The sequence below is a fragment of the Schistosoma haematobium genome, chromosome 3 (genome assembly GCF_000699445.3).
Source record: "Schistosoma haematobium chromosome 3, whole genome shotgun sequence".
Classification (NCBI taxonomy): domain Eukaryota; kingdom Metazoa; phylum Platyhelminthes; class Trematoda; order Strigeidida; family Schistosomatidae; genus Schistosoma; species Schistosoma haematobium.
The window spans coordinates 36,667,933-36,687,105 of NC_067198.1; the positions used below are offsets into that span (position 1 = coordinate 36,667,933).

The following is a 19,173-nucleotide window of genomic DNA, read 5'->3' on the forward strand; positions in this document are numbered from 1 at the left end:
TCTACAACTACACTAGTGAGGTAGTTAGAAGTAGCAGTGAAGGGTAAATTGTGCCGGTTTTCCATATCGACGAAGCGAGGTGAAATGAATGAATGTATTTGAGTGGTTGTTATTTTGCGGTTGCCCATACCGTAAAAGGATAATTCTTGCTGACAGACCTGAAAAAGAAGCTGAATTAGTGGTAGTCCTAGCAACCTGGGAGTGTGAACACAGAGCCCAAGGAAAAACCTCTTGAGGCCAGTTGTGCACGGCCTTTTTATGCGAAGCTTTGATGTGTTAGCTCCGCACTTCAAAAGGCCTTACCGACGGAGACGGAAATCCGTGGTGTTAGGTGAGGTGGTACATTTTTAGGGTTGATCTTTTCTAAGCCCTTCCTTTCGTTGGTAACATCGCTGCAGTTCCTCATTGGCAAAGGGATAAACCTTACTGCCATCATAACCCTCTACAGTCGGCAGTATGATTTCTCCTTCACATCTTAAGTTATTGCTTTTAGTCTCACTGTTCCGTAACCGACCTGCCTGGCATGTTAGAACGTGAAGGAACATGTGTTCTATCCAATATAGCTCGGTTGGGTCACCACAATATGTAGGCCCGACCACCATACCAAGGTGGCAGCTACGGTCGGGATAAAAACAACGGGAAAAATGAAATCCTTGCTTATACAACGTAACCGCATGACGGTAGAACATGTTAATGGTTATCTGAACTCAAAAACTCAATTTATAAAGCGGTAAAAATCGAATCGGAAGTTTCTGTTTTTAAATCTCAATGTGAATATCAACACTATGATACATGTATATTCAGTTAATGAATCGCATGTAGGACGTAACAGACCTCCTGAATTCCTCTACTAGCCACATCCGAAATATATGAAAGTATACAAAGATTATTCTGAAATCATTCATTCTACCTAGTATATTAACACATCGAGTTTTGAAAATCCGTTATTCTTTGTTTGTTACATTCTTCGGCTCGCAAGATTCCTCTAACGTCAATATAATTAGGTAATGATAATGAAATTAGTTAATAATACGAGAATTATCACACTTTATAAACATGATATTGTTCATATTTATCATTTGTTTATATAATACCTTGTCTATCCAACAGGAGTTATGTGAAATTGTTTATTTTGTTTTGTTTATTGTTAATTTCATTTGGAGTTTTTAAATCTCAGTAATCTACATCATTCACTTCAAAGTATTTTGTATGTTTATTGTTCAGTTTACTTGATTACTCGTTTTATTTACAATACCATAACGTCCTTATCATTGTGCTTGTGTGTTAGGATTGAAGAAAAAAATCTTTTTATATATATATATATATATATATATATATATATATATATATATATATATATATATATATAATCGTATGGGGTGATTCAGTTGCACAATGGTTAATTCTAACAAGTATTGAACCTTTGACCACAGTAATTTTATGTACTGTTTCTAAAGAGTTATTATGTTTTAAATGTATATTTTAAAAAAGTTTATAGTCTACCGAAAAATAATGGTAATAATAGTCAATTCATTCAATAATATATATTTTAGTATGTAAGGTGATTTTCAGCGAAAAAAAATACTATGACATGTTGTAATGAATTCCTCTTACCTGAGACGTAATTGACAAACAATACGTTGAAATTCAGATGATATATTTATAGAGACTGGTCATTTTAAAGAAAATTTATATCACTGATTGACTTTGACCTAGATAAGGTGGTTGTTCGGTACTAGTATATTATTCCAAAACCATCAGTAATCGAACTTAGGACCCTTAGGTCCCATCAAATTTGACCAATAAGTCGAAACCCGATACTATGAAAAAACACCTTCTTAGTATTTCCTGGTTTCTTTTTCAGATAGTTTTTGCGTTAAATCCAACGTATGATGCAGTCTATCTTCAATTTTACTATAAAATGATTTTGTAACAGTCGTTTACAGCTAGTTATTTTCAACCATAAATATTCTGGTTACACACTTACCACTTGGGACATCGCTGAAACAGCTTCACGAGGTCTGTGTATTCTGGAGTCGATTGTTCGTTACTTCTAACTTAGTTTGAATTCTTTTCAGTTTATGTGTATGGTTTTTTCTTATAATTCCAACTCTTTTGATCATATTCAAGTTACAGAATAACGAAAGGTCATACATGTGATTTTTTTCAAGACTTGCTTCTATCTGGTAAGGAATCGTGGTAGCGTATAGTGATATCTGCAAGGAATATAACTCTCTGAGTTTAATCCGTAATGTATCTCGATGACTATTGCTATTGCAAATGTCAAATATCTAATGAAACTTACTTTTTTTCAAAGAACAGTTTTATTCTGTCCCCTTTGTTTACTAGATTGGGAGTGGACGTACCCCTCTAGAATCGATAACGTATTCATCACCAATAAATAGTGAGTTAATTTTGGTTGACAGTTTTTGTCTGTTTTGTCTCGTTTTGACTGTCAAAATGTTTATTCCATAATAATAATAATAATAATAATAATAATAATAATAATAATAATAATAATAATAAAGTAGAATGATGTTTTGGTCAGATAATAACTGCCCACGAGACCATACCTATTGCCTTATTTCACTCACAGGTATTCCATAAACCATTCGATAGTCCAAAGGACTGATCAGATAGCTACATATTTGTAATATGACTCATAGGTAAAATATATTAAAAGTGCTGTTATTTATGTGTACTAAGGTGGAGTTCGGTGTCATATGAGTTAAAATGCACCTCGTTTATTGATTCGTAATTAACTAACTAGTCAAGAATGAAAGTACGGGTCGTTAAACAACCTCATTCAACTCTTATTGTAAATCGTAAGATTGCTTGTTTTGCCTGTAATCCTGATTTCCTAATTGACTACTGTTAAATTTAGATTAATTAACGGATCATGAACTCCGAATACAATCAAATTATCTTAATTCGACTGAAGATTTACTTGGGGACTTATTTCTGATACTATAATCATGGGTTATTTATATGCGGTCATATATGCCTTCGGAGTTCTTGAAGCGTTTAGAAACCTTACCTAAATTATGAGTTAGATCTACCCAATTAGATGATAAAGTAAATACATCAGCTTCTCTTGAAGTTGATCTAGCTTATCGAAAGATATTGATTTTCTGAACGCACTTTAGGCATTCCTCTTACTTAGATATTGTTCAACTAATAATTGTTGGCAATTAACTATTTTACTTCCTGTAATCAATCTGAACATGTAGGAGCGACATTTTGTACTTGATAGAGACTAGATGTAGATATTTCCAGATTCTCCTTGAGTTATTTCCGAATGGTTTTGAACCTTTTGGAACTTTTACTCATATTTTATTTGGGTTTATTGGCAGTCTCAGAAAGGTGAACGGTTCTTGAGTTTAGTTACTAGAAGCGTTTTCTTCACCAATAGATCTGTGTTCGAGTTTAAATTGAAACATTGTTTATTTTGTCTTCTCAACTGCGTGTTAAATTCAGAGTGGAGAGTTTTCAGCAGCTCCTATGCCTTCAAATAAAGTATCGCTTCCTCAAAGCCTTGTTTAATGTAGTCTGACTTTGCAATGTAACTTTGTTGCTACATCTATGTTTATGTACCTGACCCTTCAAACTGAAGTAAGTGATCCTGATAAGATCCCGTCGACCATGTTACAATGTGATCATTGGTCCAACAGATTGATTATTACGCTCTAGATATAAAAATCTTGTTTAATGCCAGTTAATTAGCAATGATTGTCAGGAAATCCTATTTTTACCTTGGTTTCGTGGTAGTTTGCGCTTGTTAGTTAGATATATCTATATTCTTAAGGGCATTAATGCCCCTACCTAGTTTGTTATCTTACCACCCAATATCAATCAGAGATGTTACAACCGAGCTATTCTTCTCTAGAATCATGTGTAACCTACTTTTTCATACCTATTATATACCATTTCAATTTATTAATCGTAAAATGAGAGTTTTATCGTTAAATTCATCTTCATTTTTATCGTCTATCATTACAGGATCCAACTCTTCCTTCAATATATTATCTTCAGATCCCCCAGCATTACCGGATCGTCCAGTATTAACAAAACCAACTCAAACGATAAATGTTTCTAGTGGTCGACCAACAACACTAAACACTACCAACAATAGTATTACCCCTGTCACTAGTTCCATTAGTACTGTTGGTGATCATGATAATCCTGGTAGTCCACGCGGAAAAATCATTACAACACCGAATGATGATTCTCACACTACTCAACATCAAAATAATAGTAATAGTGTTGATTATAATGCAGATAACAGCAAAAAACAAATACACAGTCCAATTGTAACTTCAAGATTTGAATCTAATCCCAATACAATAAGAAATAGATCACGTCCACTGCCCCCACTTCCACCTACACCGATTCGATCATCGTCGATTACACGAACGGAGAACTCAATCACTCATCATCATCAATTGAAACAAATCAATCCTATAAGTAATAGTATAAATGGAATTATACTTAGTGGTAATGAAACAGCTCCTCCGTTACCTGAGCGGAAAGTAAGTTGTAATATGAAATGTTTTATTTGCTTGCGAATAGTCTCTTATCTGTTTGTTTGTTTGATTTATACACTATATAGCGTATGGAAGTATGATTTTAGTAAACATTTGTCAACTAATTGATTCATAATTTCAGAATGGCTGACTTCCCAACTTCTCATACTTAATCCGTCTAAATGTCAAGCTGTTAACTTCAGCATGAGACATGAACGGAATCTAAACACCATTTTGAGATCCCGTAATGCTTGTACCATTGGAAACTCTTTGATAAACACAGTGTCGAACGTCAATTATCTTGGTGTTACATTTTCCTCTGATAACTCTTCGTCTTCTCACGTTTTATTGTTATCGAAGTAGGTTTTCTGTCTGACTATATAAAGAGATTGCATGCTCTGGGGATTACTCGTCATTTCCTCTTACAATTTGTCAATTCTTGCATATTACCTATTATTACTTACTGTTCTCCATTATTCTTTCCTGGGATTTCGAGAAAAGACTTTGCTGTATTGCGGAGAGTGCTAAAGGCAGTTATCAAGGTGTGTGGTGAATCTTTCGAGGTCATAATTAATGTGGTTGTGGATAGATATCTAAAGTCATGTAAACTCCTGGAAGGTGTTATTTTATCAGATACTAACCATCTCCTTCACTCATATCTTTCTCCTTGTATATCTTCTGGTAGAACGAGACGAAATTACATTAAAATGCAAGCACGCAAGCAAAAGTATAAAAGTTCTATAATACCTTACCTAGCAAATATACTCTGTGACGTAAAGGTTGTTAGAGTTAACCTAGTCATTAACCTGCATTCTTAACATGGCTTTAATTTTAAAAGTTGTACAGTTTTTCGAGTTTTTTTTCCTTTTTTTTATTTGTCACTGTTTTTTTGCGTAAGCAACTTGTTGAAATACCCTGTGCTGAGAATTCTATATTGTCCCAAAATATAATATTGAATAAAGCCATTAAAAATTTTTTTTAATAGTATAGAATTTCCATACACATACATACACTTTCATTCAATAAATTTCGCTTATATCCTAGTATTATAGAAAACTGCTCACAATTACTGAATGGCATACTTTTCATTGCTGTAAACTCAGTCCTAAAACAAAACAAATAAAATCCGTTAACCCTTTTACATTTTACTCATTTAATAAGCATCTTTTATGTTTACCTTTGATATGATACCTAATTAAATCAGCTGAATATATGTGTGATTATTTCGAAAAGTAATTGAAAATAATATAATTTTTGAATTACTACATACCTAATGTATCGCTGGAAGAAGAATTTTAGACGATTTCGAGTGTTTAACTCCTTTTATGATATGTGTGTCGGGGAGATCCAAAGCATTCATCGAAAACGCCCAGAAGGGCCCTGAAAACAGTGAGAAACATTTCATCCAATCAGCATTGAATAGAAGTCTCTCAAATACATCGAGAAAGTGAAGAGTCACGTATCACATTTCTGATTAGATGATTACCTATCCTGCTACAATGTTTGGTATGATTCCGGAATCTTCTAGATACCCAAGGCCATCTGAAATACTGTAAACACCCTCTATTTTATGTACATAAACTAACCTTGTTGTGAAGCGTTCTTTTCACACTACTGGTTTTTTCTCTCTTGTTCAAGTTGTCGTGTAGATTTATTCTGGTCCTATTCTAAGAGCTTAGGAAACCGAACCTGTGTTCAATTAGAAGACTTATCGGTGTGGAATAAATGAACCTGAAGTCTCTGCCAGATATACTGAGTTTTGGATCAATAAGTTTTTAGCTTATAGAATCCACTGAAGTTATTGAATCATATTCCTAATATGTCTTCTGTTTTTTTCTTCACTAAACTACATAAACTTTTTTATAGCTTTTAAACTTTTATAAATTTCAAGTTCACTTATGACTACTTATATTCGACTTTCATCATTTAAGTTTCAAGCTGGATACCACACTACATTGTCTACTTTGTTATAAACAATTGGAAATGGTATCAGTAAACCTCACAGTTAAAATTTTAAACTGAAATTTAAAGTATTACTTACGTCTGTTGCTCATCATAGAGGATAAGCCGCCGATAAGGGATCTTCAGTCAACTCTGTCCTGAGCACCCTCCTTTCTAACTGTTCCCATGTTTTGTTCATTGATCTGCCGCATTTTCCTTTTACCTTGAGCAATTCAAAATACTAACCTTGCTAAAAACAAATTCTAACCAGAAAAACATTCAAAGTATACAAACTTATAATACGTACTAGTGATGATAGTGTCTAACTTGGTAAATAATTCGAAAACTTCCATTTAGAAACTATGATACCATTGAATGATTATCTGGAGGAATCATGAATTAACTAGAGTTAAGGAATTGTAGGCTGTCAAATTATGTCTCAATGGCATCATCCTCACCTCGAGACATGGATCTGACAATTCCTGGTAGAGTCATTGTTACTCATAACTTGAAAGTTTCATTCAAGAATGAACTAACTGTCTATTTTTGGTTTTCATTGAATTTTCAGCTGATGTATTTTTTTGCTCTAACCGCCTTTGAACTAAATGTCTAAATGGGGAGTTTGATTATACTGACATCATCCTGTGATAAAAATCCAACTTCACACAATGTTAATCACAAATCATAGAGTTATCTCTCCAGCATAATAAAACCAAGTAACGTGTCCATATATAATATCAGTCAAATCTCTCACATCACTGAAGGTCATCTAATAGGAAATATGATTTTTTTTTGAAGAAAAGTCAGTATGGCTAGTAAGGTAAGGGTTGAGAAATAAGGATTAAGTTGTATGTTTAGTTATATTAAGGTCATTTGGAAAAATGGTGAGATTGTTAATGTCATACCACTCAAAAAGATGATAATGATGGACAACTCTCTCTCTATATATGATCATATATCACGTGTATGCAGATTATTGACAGTAGAGAAGGTTATGACGAATACTAAATGTGGGTGGGGTGATGATTTGAGCTTAAAGGAGAAAAATTGACTAACAACCGGTTTAAAACCACAAACAATATATATTTATGTAGCTTTGCTATCAAGAATCTTGTTCAACACAATCCACCATAATAAGTATGTTTGTTTAGGTAATCTCTCACTAAGGATGATCTCGTTTTATCATTACATATGAATGAATAACGTTGAACTAGTTCAGAGTAAATACAAGTGTTATGAATACGATTCACTCTTATGAGGAATAACATTAAAACAGTGTTTTTATATCAGCCTTATAATGAGTACGCTTCATTGTTATTATCGGGTGTTATGAAAATAGTCAATTTTAAGTTTTCTCAACACAAACCGACTTTGATTAGACAAAGACTAAAGATCAAAAAGAACACTGGACAGTTGTGTTGTCTTACTGCGTGACTCCTTAGCATTGTGAACTAATGACCCCACAAGAAGTTATTTCCTACTGAACCAATGTTATTCAGGTTAAGCACTTGCTACGAGACCCGGTGGTTCTGAATCCAATCTCTTATGGGGTCGTGGATATTCACTGTTTAGGAGTTTCATACTACAACAAAATACCTCTTTAGTACTTCCTTGTTTTCTATTGTTATTTAACCCAAATCGGTTGATAATGTAAAACTTGGGATAAGTTTTACGTTTAATTTTTTTAAAGTAAAATTCACCGATTCAACCTTTATTTTTATTTCTCCACCCCAAAAGTCATTGAATTACTCAGCTATTCTTTTGTTATCGTTATTGTTATTGACTTATTTATTTCCTCGGTTTTGCTTTCAGACTAAAACATCTGGTAGTGTAGCGACTACACCAGTGACACCGACTCCAGGACGACAAACTCACGGTGTTGATGATTCTTCATCCTTTGATTTCTCTTGATCTACTTGTTTATTTTAATTTCATTATTATTGTGTACACAAAATTTGTAATAAAATTCACTCAGTAATTCTCATTCTTAATGATTGTTCCCTAGTTTTGTTTATCGAATGTGATTACTCAATTTAACAATGATATTTATAAATATAATGTGATATAAAGCGCCTTATTGCCAACGTCCGTTTTTCCCCCTGTTTGCTCAAACTTACACACACACACACACACACACACACCCATACTTAATATATACATTTATCCTTCCGTATCAACATCTTCGTTTCATTATGGTGCCTTATTTAAACCGTGTGTTATTAGTGTGATTTTTGTCTTCTCTGTTCTGTTTACCATTTTTCCTCTGTTGTTCCTTTATTGATTCAACGATTGATTTCTTGTTTGTTATTTCTATTATCATCTCTCAATTATTGACCATTGTGTTATTTTTGTAGTAGTCTGTCAGTGATTTAAATCTGTAAATTAATATTCACAATGTTCACCGTCAATTTTTTACTCAACACACAACATTTTGATTCCCGTATTATGATCAAACTGAAATAGTATTATAGTTTAATTGTCGGTTGCATTAAACTTCTTTCTTTCTGCCAACTTATTCTATTGTTGCTTAGATTCGAAACCCTCACATTGTCATTTCTTATTGTTTTTCTTGAACATCATATTGAGGAGTAGGCACTGATTAATTTGTTTAGAATCAATAATGATGAAACTAGTTCCAGCTTACAACTACAAATACTATCGTTTATTTATTCACTTTTAATATGTATCAAAATTATTTCTCTGTTTATATTCATGATTGACGGACTAATCAATCAACAATCATCATATTATTCTGATATACAGATATTTCAGACTATTTTTCGCGCTTTCTCGCTCTCTCCTATTTTTCATCATCTTCGTTGATTGAATAAATTATCGGCCTACCAATGAACATTGATTACCTTCTTCATATTCATGTGTCTTTTTTTACAATGAAACTTCTTGATTATAGTTTTTCTCTCTTGTACTGAAAGTAATCGATCAGTTACTTATTTTTTGCAATTCAACTTGTATATTATTATCATTATTACGAGTAATTATCTATCGCTGATGAACTTTCTGTTAGACTTTTCTCATCTGTTTGTGTTAAATTGTTTGTAGATCTTTTCTTTTTCAACAAATCCAATTATTTAATTCATTCTTTTTTAATGACTACTGATGATCACGGTCTCTATTGTTTCGGTATATATATATATATATATATGCCATTTGATTGAAGTGATTGGTTTATCTTATAATATAGAAGATTGATCAGATTTTTTGTTTCGTTAATTGAGCTGTCTGCTTGCCTCTATTTTTAAAAATAAAATGAAATTTTATGATATCTGTATGTGCTTCTTAATGTGGTTAATTGTTCATTTTGTCTTTCTGGGATTTTTTAAAAATTGTCTTAGGACAGATCTACGTTAATATGTTTGGTTTAATTATTTAAAGTGGAGCAGTTAAGCTTGTTGATCGTTTATTTATTCGGAAAGTCTTATTAGCACTAGTAGTCTGGTTACTAACACAAATACAGAAAAGTAACTTGATATTTTCTATTTTACACTAATGACCACGCATGAGAGATGTCCATCTACCTATTTAACGGTGAAACTTGTTTGACACCAGTCTTCTCTGTATTGATTTATGTCTATAAAACAGCTTTTGAAGATGTTAGATCAGAAATGCGTGCAAAGTAATCCTCGTGTAGATTAGAACTTCAGAGTTAATAGCGTCGAGTTTAAATTGAGAAGGTAAGTAGAATGATAAAACTGATGATCTTTATTATATGAGTTTTTTGGAATATGCTTTACAGTTACCGAGTCATCGTTCACACTGACATTCAGGGTTAAAGGCAGTGAGACAAAAACATGACATCAGTTAACGAAATCATTGCCTGTTGAACTTAGTCATACCATCAGGTTGTTACTATTTATTTGCACACCTAAACGTTGGTACAAAAGGGCGCCAAAAATGTATATCTGCCACACAGTAAAAATGAGATTTTGAAGAGATAAAGTAACGGGAGTAAAATACAAAATGAACAAAGAGGAATAAAAACTGATTTGTAAGTTTGAAATAATGACAATAGTAATAATAACGATAGTAGTGGAAGAAGAAGTCTAGTTAAGAAAGATACAATATGAAAGAATTTCAGTTTAAAAAAGTTATCCTCACTTTAATAAAGAAAATAAATGGAAGTCATAGTAGGATCGCTTTTTGTTTCTATTCTGAACCATATCTGATAATGTCTCAAGCCACTGTTTTGGACCAGCTCTAGAGCCCTAACCAGGAAGTTTTTCAAGGACCAACAAATCACAATTCTGTACAACTTTTATACCGCGACACTATGCCATACACTGACCACCTCCACTTTTTCCAACCAGTCCCAGCGTCGGCAAATAGTGCACGATATGACATTTTCTGAAACAACATTCGTGGTGCATGTCCAAACCACCAAAGTTGGTTTTTCAAGATTGTGATACCAATTGCATTATCATCTCTGTGTCCGAACACACGATGACGAACCTCTGCATTACCAACATGGTGTTGCCACTGGATGTCAGCAATCCTTCGGAGACAACGATGATCGAACACAGAGAGTCGTCTAACATTCTCAACTCAGAGAGGCCAGGTTTCGCAAGCATAGAATAAAACTGCTCTCACTAACACGTTGTAGATCCGACCTTCTACAGTCAGACTAGCATCAGGAAAGCACAAAAAATATGGCCCAGATTGGCATGAGCCGCTCTGGCTTTCACAATGTCTGAATTGATTTCATCACCCGCGCCACCACCAGTACTTACACACCTACCCAGATACACGAACTTCCCCACTGCTTCTATTCGCTTACTACCCAGGGTGAGTGCAGGATCAGGGCCCTGACAGTGTTGTAAAAGTACCTTGCACTTCGAAGGTGCAAAGCACATACTATACCTACGGGCACTGATTGCCAACTCATAAAGGGAGGATTGCATGGCTTGGATATTATCACACATTAAGGCAATATCATCCACATACTCAGGGTCGAGAAGTCTTTCTCCAGACAACAGATCCACACCGCCATTACTCACATCCATCAGAGCTGTTTCCATAACACCATCGATAACAAAGTTAAAAGGGAATGGTGAGATTGATCAATCTTGCCTAACACCACTACTTGAATGGAACAATGGAGAAAGGTGGTTGTATGCCCTCACTCTGCTTGAGTTTGTATATACGGCTTTTAAGATGTGAATAAACTTCTCATGTACATCCTTCAATAGACAATCCCAGATAACAGTCCTGTCCAACGAGTTGAAGGCGCCTCTGATGTCGAGAAATATTGATTGTTGACCTGCAGTAAGTATGGCAATGTCCTAAGACTTAGCAGAGGTTGAAGATATGGTCAATACATCCTCGACGAGAACGAAAACCAGCCTGCTCCTCGCTAGTCAATCTTTCGTAGATTATTCAGGATCCGCGAAGTATGACGGAAGCCAATAATTTGGGCGCAATCGGAAGTAGACCTATACCCGATAGTTGTTGCATTGGTGACGTGAACCATTTTCAAAGATGTGTATAACTGTCGACTCATTCCACGATTTGGGAATACTCCATTTCTACTTTAGTGAAAGTGACAAGTTTTATAAAGTAAACAGATGTGACTCTAAGTTGCGATTTGGTTTAAATTAGATTTATCCTGGTTCAAATAAACTATACCTTGTGTTAACACGTTCAATGTTCAACTTCAGTGTAATGAATTCAATAGATGAACAGATTGCATATTGATGGTAATGTGAACATTCTTCAAAATATATTCAAGTATTAGATCTTAATAATATCTTGTTTTCAATGGTTACTAGCATTTTACTTACCTGCTTAAGCCTGTTACCGTTTATGAGTCACAGGCCACCAACCAGGAAAGTTATTCGAGTATCTATCACTATTTCCATCTATATCAATATGGATTGTTTGAAATAGGAGGATGATTAATGTTCATAAATTAAATGACACTTGAACAGTCTACAAGACAAAATCGATATTGATTGTTTAAATTGTAACAGATTGAGTTTGGTTTGATATTGCGCAATTACAAACGATCTGGATATTCTTTTAATACAGAACATCATCTATGCTAACTAAATAGATCGAATGGCTAAAACCTCAACAACAAAAATGCTCGACACGATTGAATAAGATAAAAAGAAAATCGTTTAAAGAATATCCAATGTTTGAAACACTAGGAGGATTAAATTACTTTTGAGTGAATTCAATGTAATCATTATTAAATTGAATGAATATCAATTTTAAATAATCTACCAAACTAAACAATCTTCACTTGAACATAAAATCACAGTGGGTAAATTAAACTTATTTCATATTGAATAAATCAATATACTTGAAAACCCAATAAGAGTCAATGAATGAAGTTCACTTGAAACCGATGATTGAATGTTAGAATTGTTTTCTTTCGAATGTTATATATTTTTTTGAAGACTTAGCATCACTAGGAAAATTACAGTGTACTTTACTTACTTACGCCTGTTACTCCTCGTGAAGGAGCATAGGCCGCTCACCATGATTCTCCATCCAACTCTGTCCTGAGCAACCCTTTCCAGCTTTTTCCAGTTGTTATTCATCCTTTTCATATCTACCTCTATTATCCGACGTAATGTGTTCTTTGGCCTTCCTCTTTTCTGTTTCCCTTCAGGATTCCAAGTTAGGCCTTGCCTTGTGATGCAGTTTGATGATTTGCGTAGTGTATGTCCTGTCCATTTCCATCGTCTTTTCCTAATTTCTTGTTCAGCTGTAGGCTGGTTTATTCTCTCCCACAAAAGGCCGTTGCTGATGGTATCCGGCCAATGGATGTTGAGTATCTTGCGTAGACAGCTATTTATAAATACTTGTACCTTCTTGATGGTGGTTGTTGTAGTTCTCCAAGTTTCAGCTCCATACAGTAGAACTGCCTTGACGTTCGTATTGAAGATTCTCACTTTGATATTGATTGAAAGTTGTTTCGAGTTCCATATGTTCTTCAATTGTAGGAATGCGGTCCTTGCTTTGCCAATCCTTGCCTTTACGTCTGCATCTGAACCTCCTTGTTCATCGATGATGCTTTCCAGGTAAGTGAAGGATTCTACATCTTCCAGAGTTTCGCCATCAAGTGTGGTTGAATTGCTGTTCTCCGTGTTGTGTTTGAGGACCTCGGTTTTCCTTTTGTGCATGCTGAGGCCTACTGATGCAGAGACTGCTGCTACACTGGCTGTCTTTGTCTGCATCTGTTCGTGAGTATGCGATAGGAGGGCTAGGTCATCTGCGAAGTCCAACTCGTCTAATTGGTTCTGAGCTGTCCATTGTATGCCGTGTTTTCCCTCAGATGTCGAGGTCTTCATAATCCAGTCGACCACCAGAAGAAAGAGGAAGGGAGTGAGTAGGCAGCCTTGTCTGACTCTGGTCCTTACTTGGAATGCGTCTGTCGGCTGTCCTCCATGCACGACTTTGCATTGTAGTCCATCGTATGAGTTCTGGATAATATTGACAATCTTCTCAGGAACTCCGGAGTGTCGAAGAAGTTTCCATAACGTCCTCCTATCCACACTGTCAAATGCCTTTTTCATAATCAATGAAGTTGATGTATAGTGACGAGTTCCACTCAACTGATTGTTCGACGGTGATCCGTAGTGTTGCAACTTGGTCTGTGCACGGTCGATCCTTACGGAATCCAGCTTGTTGATCCCTAAGTTGGGCGTTTACTGCATCTTTCATCCGATTCAGCAACACTCTGTTGAAGACCTTCCCTGGTATTGACAGTACTGTAATGCCTCTGAAGTTTTCACATTTGCTCAGATCTCCTTTCTTTGGAATCTTGACGAGGTGTTCTTCTTCCCAGTCCATCGGCACTTGTTCCTCCTCCCAAATCTTTTTGAATAGAAGGTAAAGCATGTTTGTAGTTACTTCGATGTTTGACTTCAGTGCTTCAGCTGGTATGTTGTCGGGTCCCGCTGCTTTCCCGTTCTTGATTTGTCTGATGGCCATTCTGATTTCTTCCTTCGTTGGTGGGTTGACATCTATATGAAGATCTGTGTGTGCTGCTTCGATGTTCGGTGGATTCATTGGAACCAGCCTATTCAGGAGTTCCTCGAAGTATTCTACCCATCTGTCCCGCTGTTGTCGAATTTCAGTGATTGGCTTGCCTTCTTTGTCTTTGACCGGTCACTCTGGTTTACTGTATTTCCCTGATAGTTTCTTCGTTGTATCGTAGAGCTGTTTCATATTTCCTTCTCTAGCAGCTTTTTCTGCCGTCGTTGCTAATTCTTCCACGTATTTCTTCCTGTCGGCTCTAATGCTCCTCTTCACTTGCTTGTTTGCTTCTATGTATTCAGCTTGTGCTTGGACTTTCTCTGCTCGTGTTCGGCTGTTGTTAATTGCTGTCTTCTTGTTCTTCCTTTCTTTGATCTTGTCCAGTGTTTCTATAGAGATCCATTCTTTATGGTGGTGCTTCTTTAGACTCAGAACCTCTTGACACGTTGAAGTTAATGCTTCTTTGATACCTTTCTAGTTGTCCTCCATAGTAGTTCCTTCTTCCTTCAGTAGATCCTGTAAGGCTTAGAACCTGTTGTTGAGAGCTATCTCGAATTCATTGAGTCTGTCAGTATCTCGAAGGAAGGCTGTATTGAACCTTTGTATTACTGTTTGTCCAGTTCTTTTTTAGCTTCAGTTTTAAGTTGGCTACAACTAGGTGGTGATCTGAAGCCATGTCAGCACCTCTCCTGGTTCTCACATCTTCCATTGTCCTTCGGAATTTTTTGTTGATGCAAACATGATCTATCTGGTTCTCTGTAGTGTGGTCCGGTGAGATCCATGTAACTTTGTGTATGCGCTTGTGGAAATATTGTGCTACCTATGACCAATTTGTTGAATGCACATAGATTTGCAAATCTATCTCCATTTTCGTTTCTCTCTCCCAGTCCATGTCGTCCCATAATATCTTCATATCCGGTGTTGTCTATTCCAACCTTGGCATTTAGATCTCCCATTAGAATGGTGAGGTCCTTTCTTGGGCATTTCTCTATGATTGACTACAGCCGCTCGTAGAATTGATCTTCAATGTCGCCGTTGCTATCATTGGTGGGTGCATAACATTCGATAATATTCATTGTGATCCCCTCCTTCTTTGTTTTGAATGATGCTTTGATGATTCTGGATCCGTGGGATTCCCATCCTACAAGTGCATTTCGTGCTACTTTGAACAGAATTAGAGCAACTCCCTGAGTGTGTGGAGCATTTTTCTCTTCGTGGCCAGAGGATAGCAGCATCTCTCCCGTATTTAGCCTTTGTTCTTCAGCTTGGGTCCAGTGGGTTTCGCTGATTCCCAGTACTGCCAAATTGTATCTCCTCATTTCCGTTACTATTTGACTGGTTCTCCCGGTCTCCCACATTGTTCGGACGTTCCATGTACCTACAAAATTTTTGCTCTGGTTGTTAGAAGGGGCATTGGCCTCGTGGCTTCCGAAGGAGCTCGGCTCTCACCATGAAGCGTCATAATTCTTCTAAATGAAGACCTTCTAACTCCCAGGGCAGAGTTAAAATGGTTCGAATTATTTTTTCTGGTAAGCGTTTTTTTTTAGCGAGTTAGTTTTCTACGGGATGGGACGCTAACTACATGCCCAACCCTCCTCCTTTACCGGGGCTTGAGACCGGCAGTAACTCTAGAAGAGCTACAGGCGGAGTTAAAATTACAGTGTACAATTATTATAAATAGCCTGTAGGCTATATTTCATCTTTGAATATTTATTCTACATCAATATGATACTGATTTAATGATGATGATATAGAGATGCAACAATTAAACCTGATAGTTAGGCATCAATTCTATAGGGAAGTATGCTCTCTATAGTTATCATATCCTTCACTTGTTCATTTGTGACCATAACAAAGCCATGGTTGAGAGAGAACTTCGTAATAATTCCATAAATAATTAATAATAACTTAAGGAAGTTAAAACACCGAACAATAGTATATGCAGAAAATGAAAGCTCACAACTAAGATCATATCAGTGTACAATAATCCAAGTGTCTAATTCAAAGGCTATCCTTTCATAGTATTTGTTCTATTATAGCACGATGGGTATTACCTATCAATTAGCATTCTTTTTTAAACAATTGAGAGATCATTAATCAAATCACAAAAGGTTAATTCACAACGATGATGTACATAATTTCATCATTTAAATTACATTTTATATCAGTATACTGCTTCTGCTCTACTTCTTTCCGGTTTTTCGCTTCTTCGGAAACATTAAAATCCAGTAATTGAGATTCTCGATTTCTCACTGTTTACAATGTAACATCTTTTAGTTACTATTAACGACATTATACATTTTCTTTAATCATAATTAATTGGTTGAAATGGACTGTTCTTCATACGAAGTCTAATAAACCTAGGGTTACATCTTTTGATTATGTGGTAATGAGTATTAACCTAGGACGAGTAAAGTATTCCTCAGTATCTCGAAACGATTAAAGTTATAACATACACCATTAGATACCGACTCAAGAGTCCCATAGTAAGGTCAAACATTTTTTCCTGTGCTTCTTGTTTTCTGTTGTAATTGAACTCAGATTAGTCCGTGATGTCAACCATAAAATTCAACAATCTACACAAATATGTGTAGTAAAAATATTTAGCACTTCGTGACTCAATAATTTTCCAGTTAATGTCAGTCGATGAAGATTAATATGAGCTTATGCCAAATCCTATCCACAAAAATGACTTACTTATGTAAATCAATTCTACAAGACAATTATATCGGAAGTAATATATATGTTGAAACTATTATAACTAAATCAATAATCAGCGTGTAATACTGGACATTAAGTCCCGTTTCATCATCTAATTTTAGATTGTGAAAAGTTTTTTAGAAGCAAACAAAGACTGATTATTCAGGAAAGAAGGCAAAGACTGCAAATAAATATTTATTCTGTACAAAAATTAAAACAAACTATATCTGAATACGTTGAGTTTTAAGTATTTTACTCATACTAATCAACATATTTATATGTATAGAACCGGAAAGCGCTAGACAGTACTTAATCTATAACTGACAAAATCATTAGAATAAATAGGTATAGTCAACAAACGTAAATAATTACTTGAATTATATGGTTTACTCCTTTCTAACTAACCAAATGACTTAATATAATGTATATGGTTGTTAAAACTTGAGTTAGACCAATCATCGAAAACTAGAGGGGTTTAGATATTTGTTTTGTTCTAGTACGGAACTCCCATAGCTGAATTACATAATAAATAATTAACTAGAGATTAAAATTCAGATCTCAAGGCAACCCAGTTATAACAGGAAAATATATTAATTTATCGAATGATAATAATGGAAAAAAGAAGAATAAACCATATAGCATATGTTGACATTTGCTTCAATTATGGAAGAATTCATATCTAACCGGAACATTTACTCTAAGTATGGTATAGAAATCAGTTTTAGGATCAGTTTGGCAGTTAGCGTTTGGTATGATTTTAGTTGTTTATAACCATAACATCCACACACAAGCATGCTAACATTTACCAGATGTCATGCTTCATCTGGTCTTGTAGTGAGTCGGGCTTTGTGTATCTCATATAATAGCGGATGTTAAACCATTATCTTCACTGCCCACTGATGACCTCATTTTAATTTGACCTTATTACATCACCTAGTTTGACAGGTAAACAATGAATGATGAAATAGACCATAATATGCCCCATTGCAAAACTGTAAACGTTAATATTATTTTTTTACTTTCCCATTTACCCATTTTGTTTAACCTCAAAAGGTCGATTGATATACGTTGCGTTTTCATGAATAAATCAAGCTTACTATTATTGATATAAAGATAAATACTTTTCATTAAATTATTGACCCAACTGATGGTTGCTGAATATGAACTTATCTTCCGCCAGAAAACATTCGTTACCTCAAGATTACAGGTACAACTTGCTGACGAGTCCCAAATACCATGAAACCTAGCCCCAAGATTTCCTGTTGACTACCTACAACTACCACCTTATGAATTGATCTTTCTTTGAAAAACCTTGAATTCCGTTGAAAAAAGGATATAGATGTTTCATCTACAACTCCGCCTGAGGACCTCCGGGGGCTACTGCCGGTCCCAAGCCCGGATAAAGGAGGAGGGTTGGACATGGGGTTAGCGTCCCCATCCCGTAGAAAACTAACTCGCTAAAAAAAACGTTAACCAGAAAAAATTATTCAAACCTTTTAAACTCTGCCCTGGGAGTCAGAAGATCTTCATTTAGAAGAATTATGACGCCTCATGATGAAAGCCGAAACCCTTCGGAAGTTACGAGGCCGATGCCCCTTCTGACAACCAGAGCGACCATTTATTTAGGTACATGGAATGTTCGTACAATGTGGGACACCGGAAGAGCCTTCCAGATTGCTGCAGAAATGAAAAGATACAACCTAGAGGTACTTGGGATCAGTGAAACACATTGGACACAAGTTGGACAACAACGACTAACTACAGGAGAGCTCCTGTTATACTCCGGCCATGAAGAAGAAAATGCACAACATGCACAAGGAGTTGCATTGATGCTGTCCAAACAAGCGCAAAATGCGCTTATAGGATGGGAATCTCATGGACCAAGGATCATCATAGCCTCGTTTAAAACAAAGAAAGAGGGCATTTCAATGAACATCATCCAATGCTATGCGCCTACCAACGACTACAATGAAGACGCTAAAGATCAATTCTACAATAGGCTGCAGTC

At 35.5% G+C, this 19,173-nt stretch overlaps 1 protein-coding gene across 1 annotated transcript in view; it reads left to right on the forward strand.

Annotated features, from left to right (window-relative positions):
- MS3_00005680 (uncharacterized protein) overlaps positions 1–12,473 on the forward strand; it is a 93,840-nt gene extending 81,367 nt beyond the window's left edge. The window contains exons 31-33 of the mRNA XM_051213770.1: positions 2,350–2,404; positions 4,000–4,529; positions 8,277–12,473. Of these exons, the coding sequence (XP_051069774.1) occupies positions 2,350–2,404; positions 4,000–4,529; positions 8,277–8,375 (684 nt within the window). The 3' untranslated portion in view covers positions 8,376–12,473. The remainder of the gene's footprint in view (positions 1–2,349; positions 2,405–3,999; positions 4,530–8,276) is intronic.
- The last annotated feature ends 6,700 nt before the right edge of the window (positions 12,474–19,173 follow it).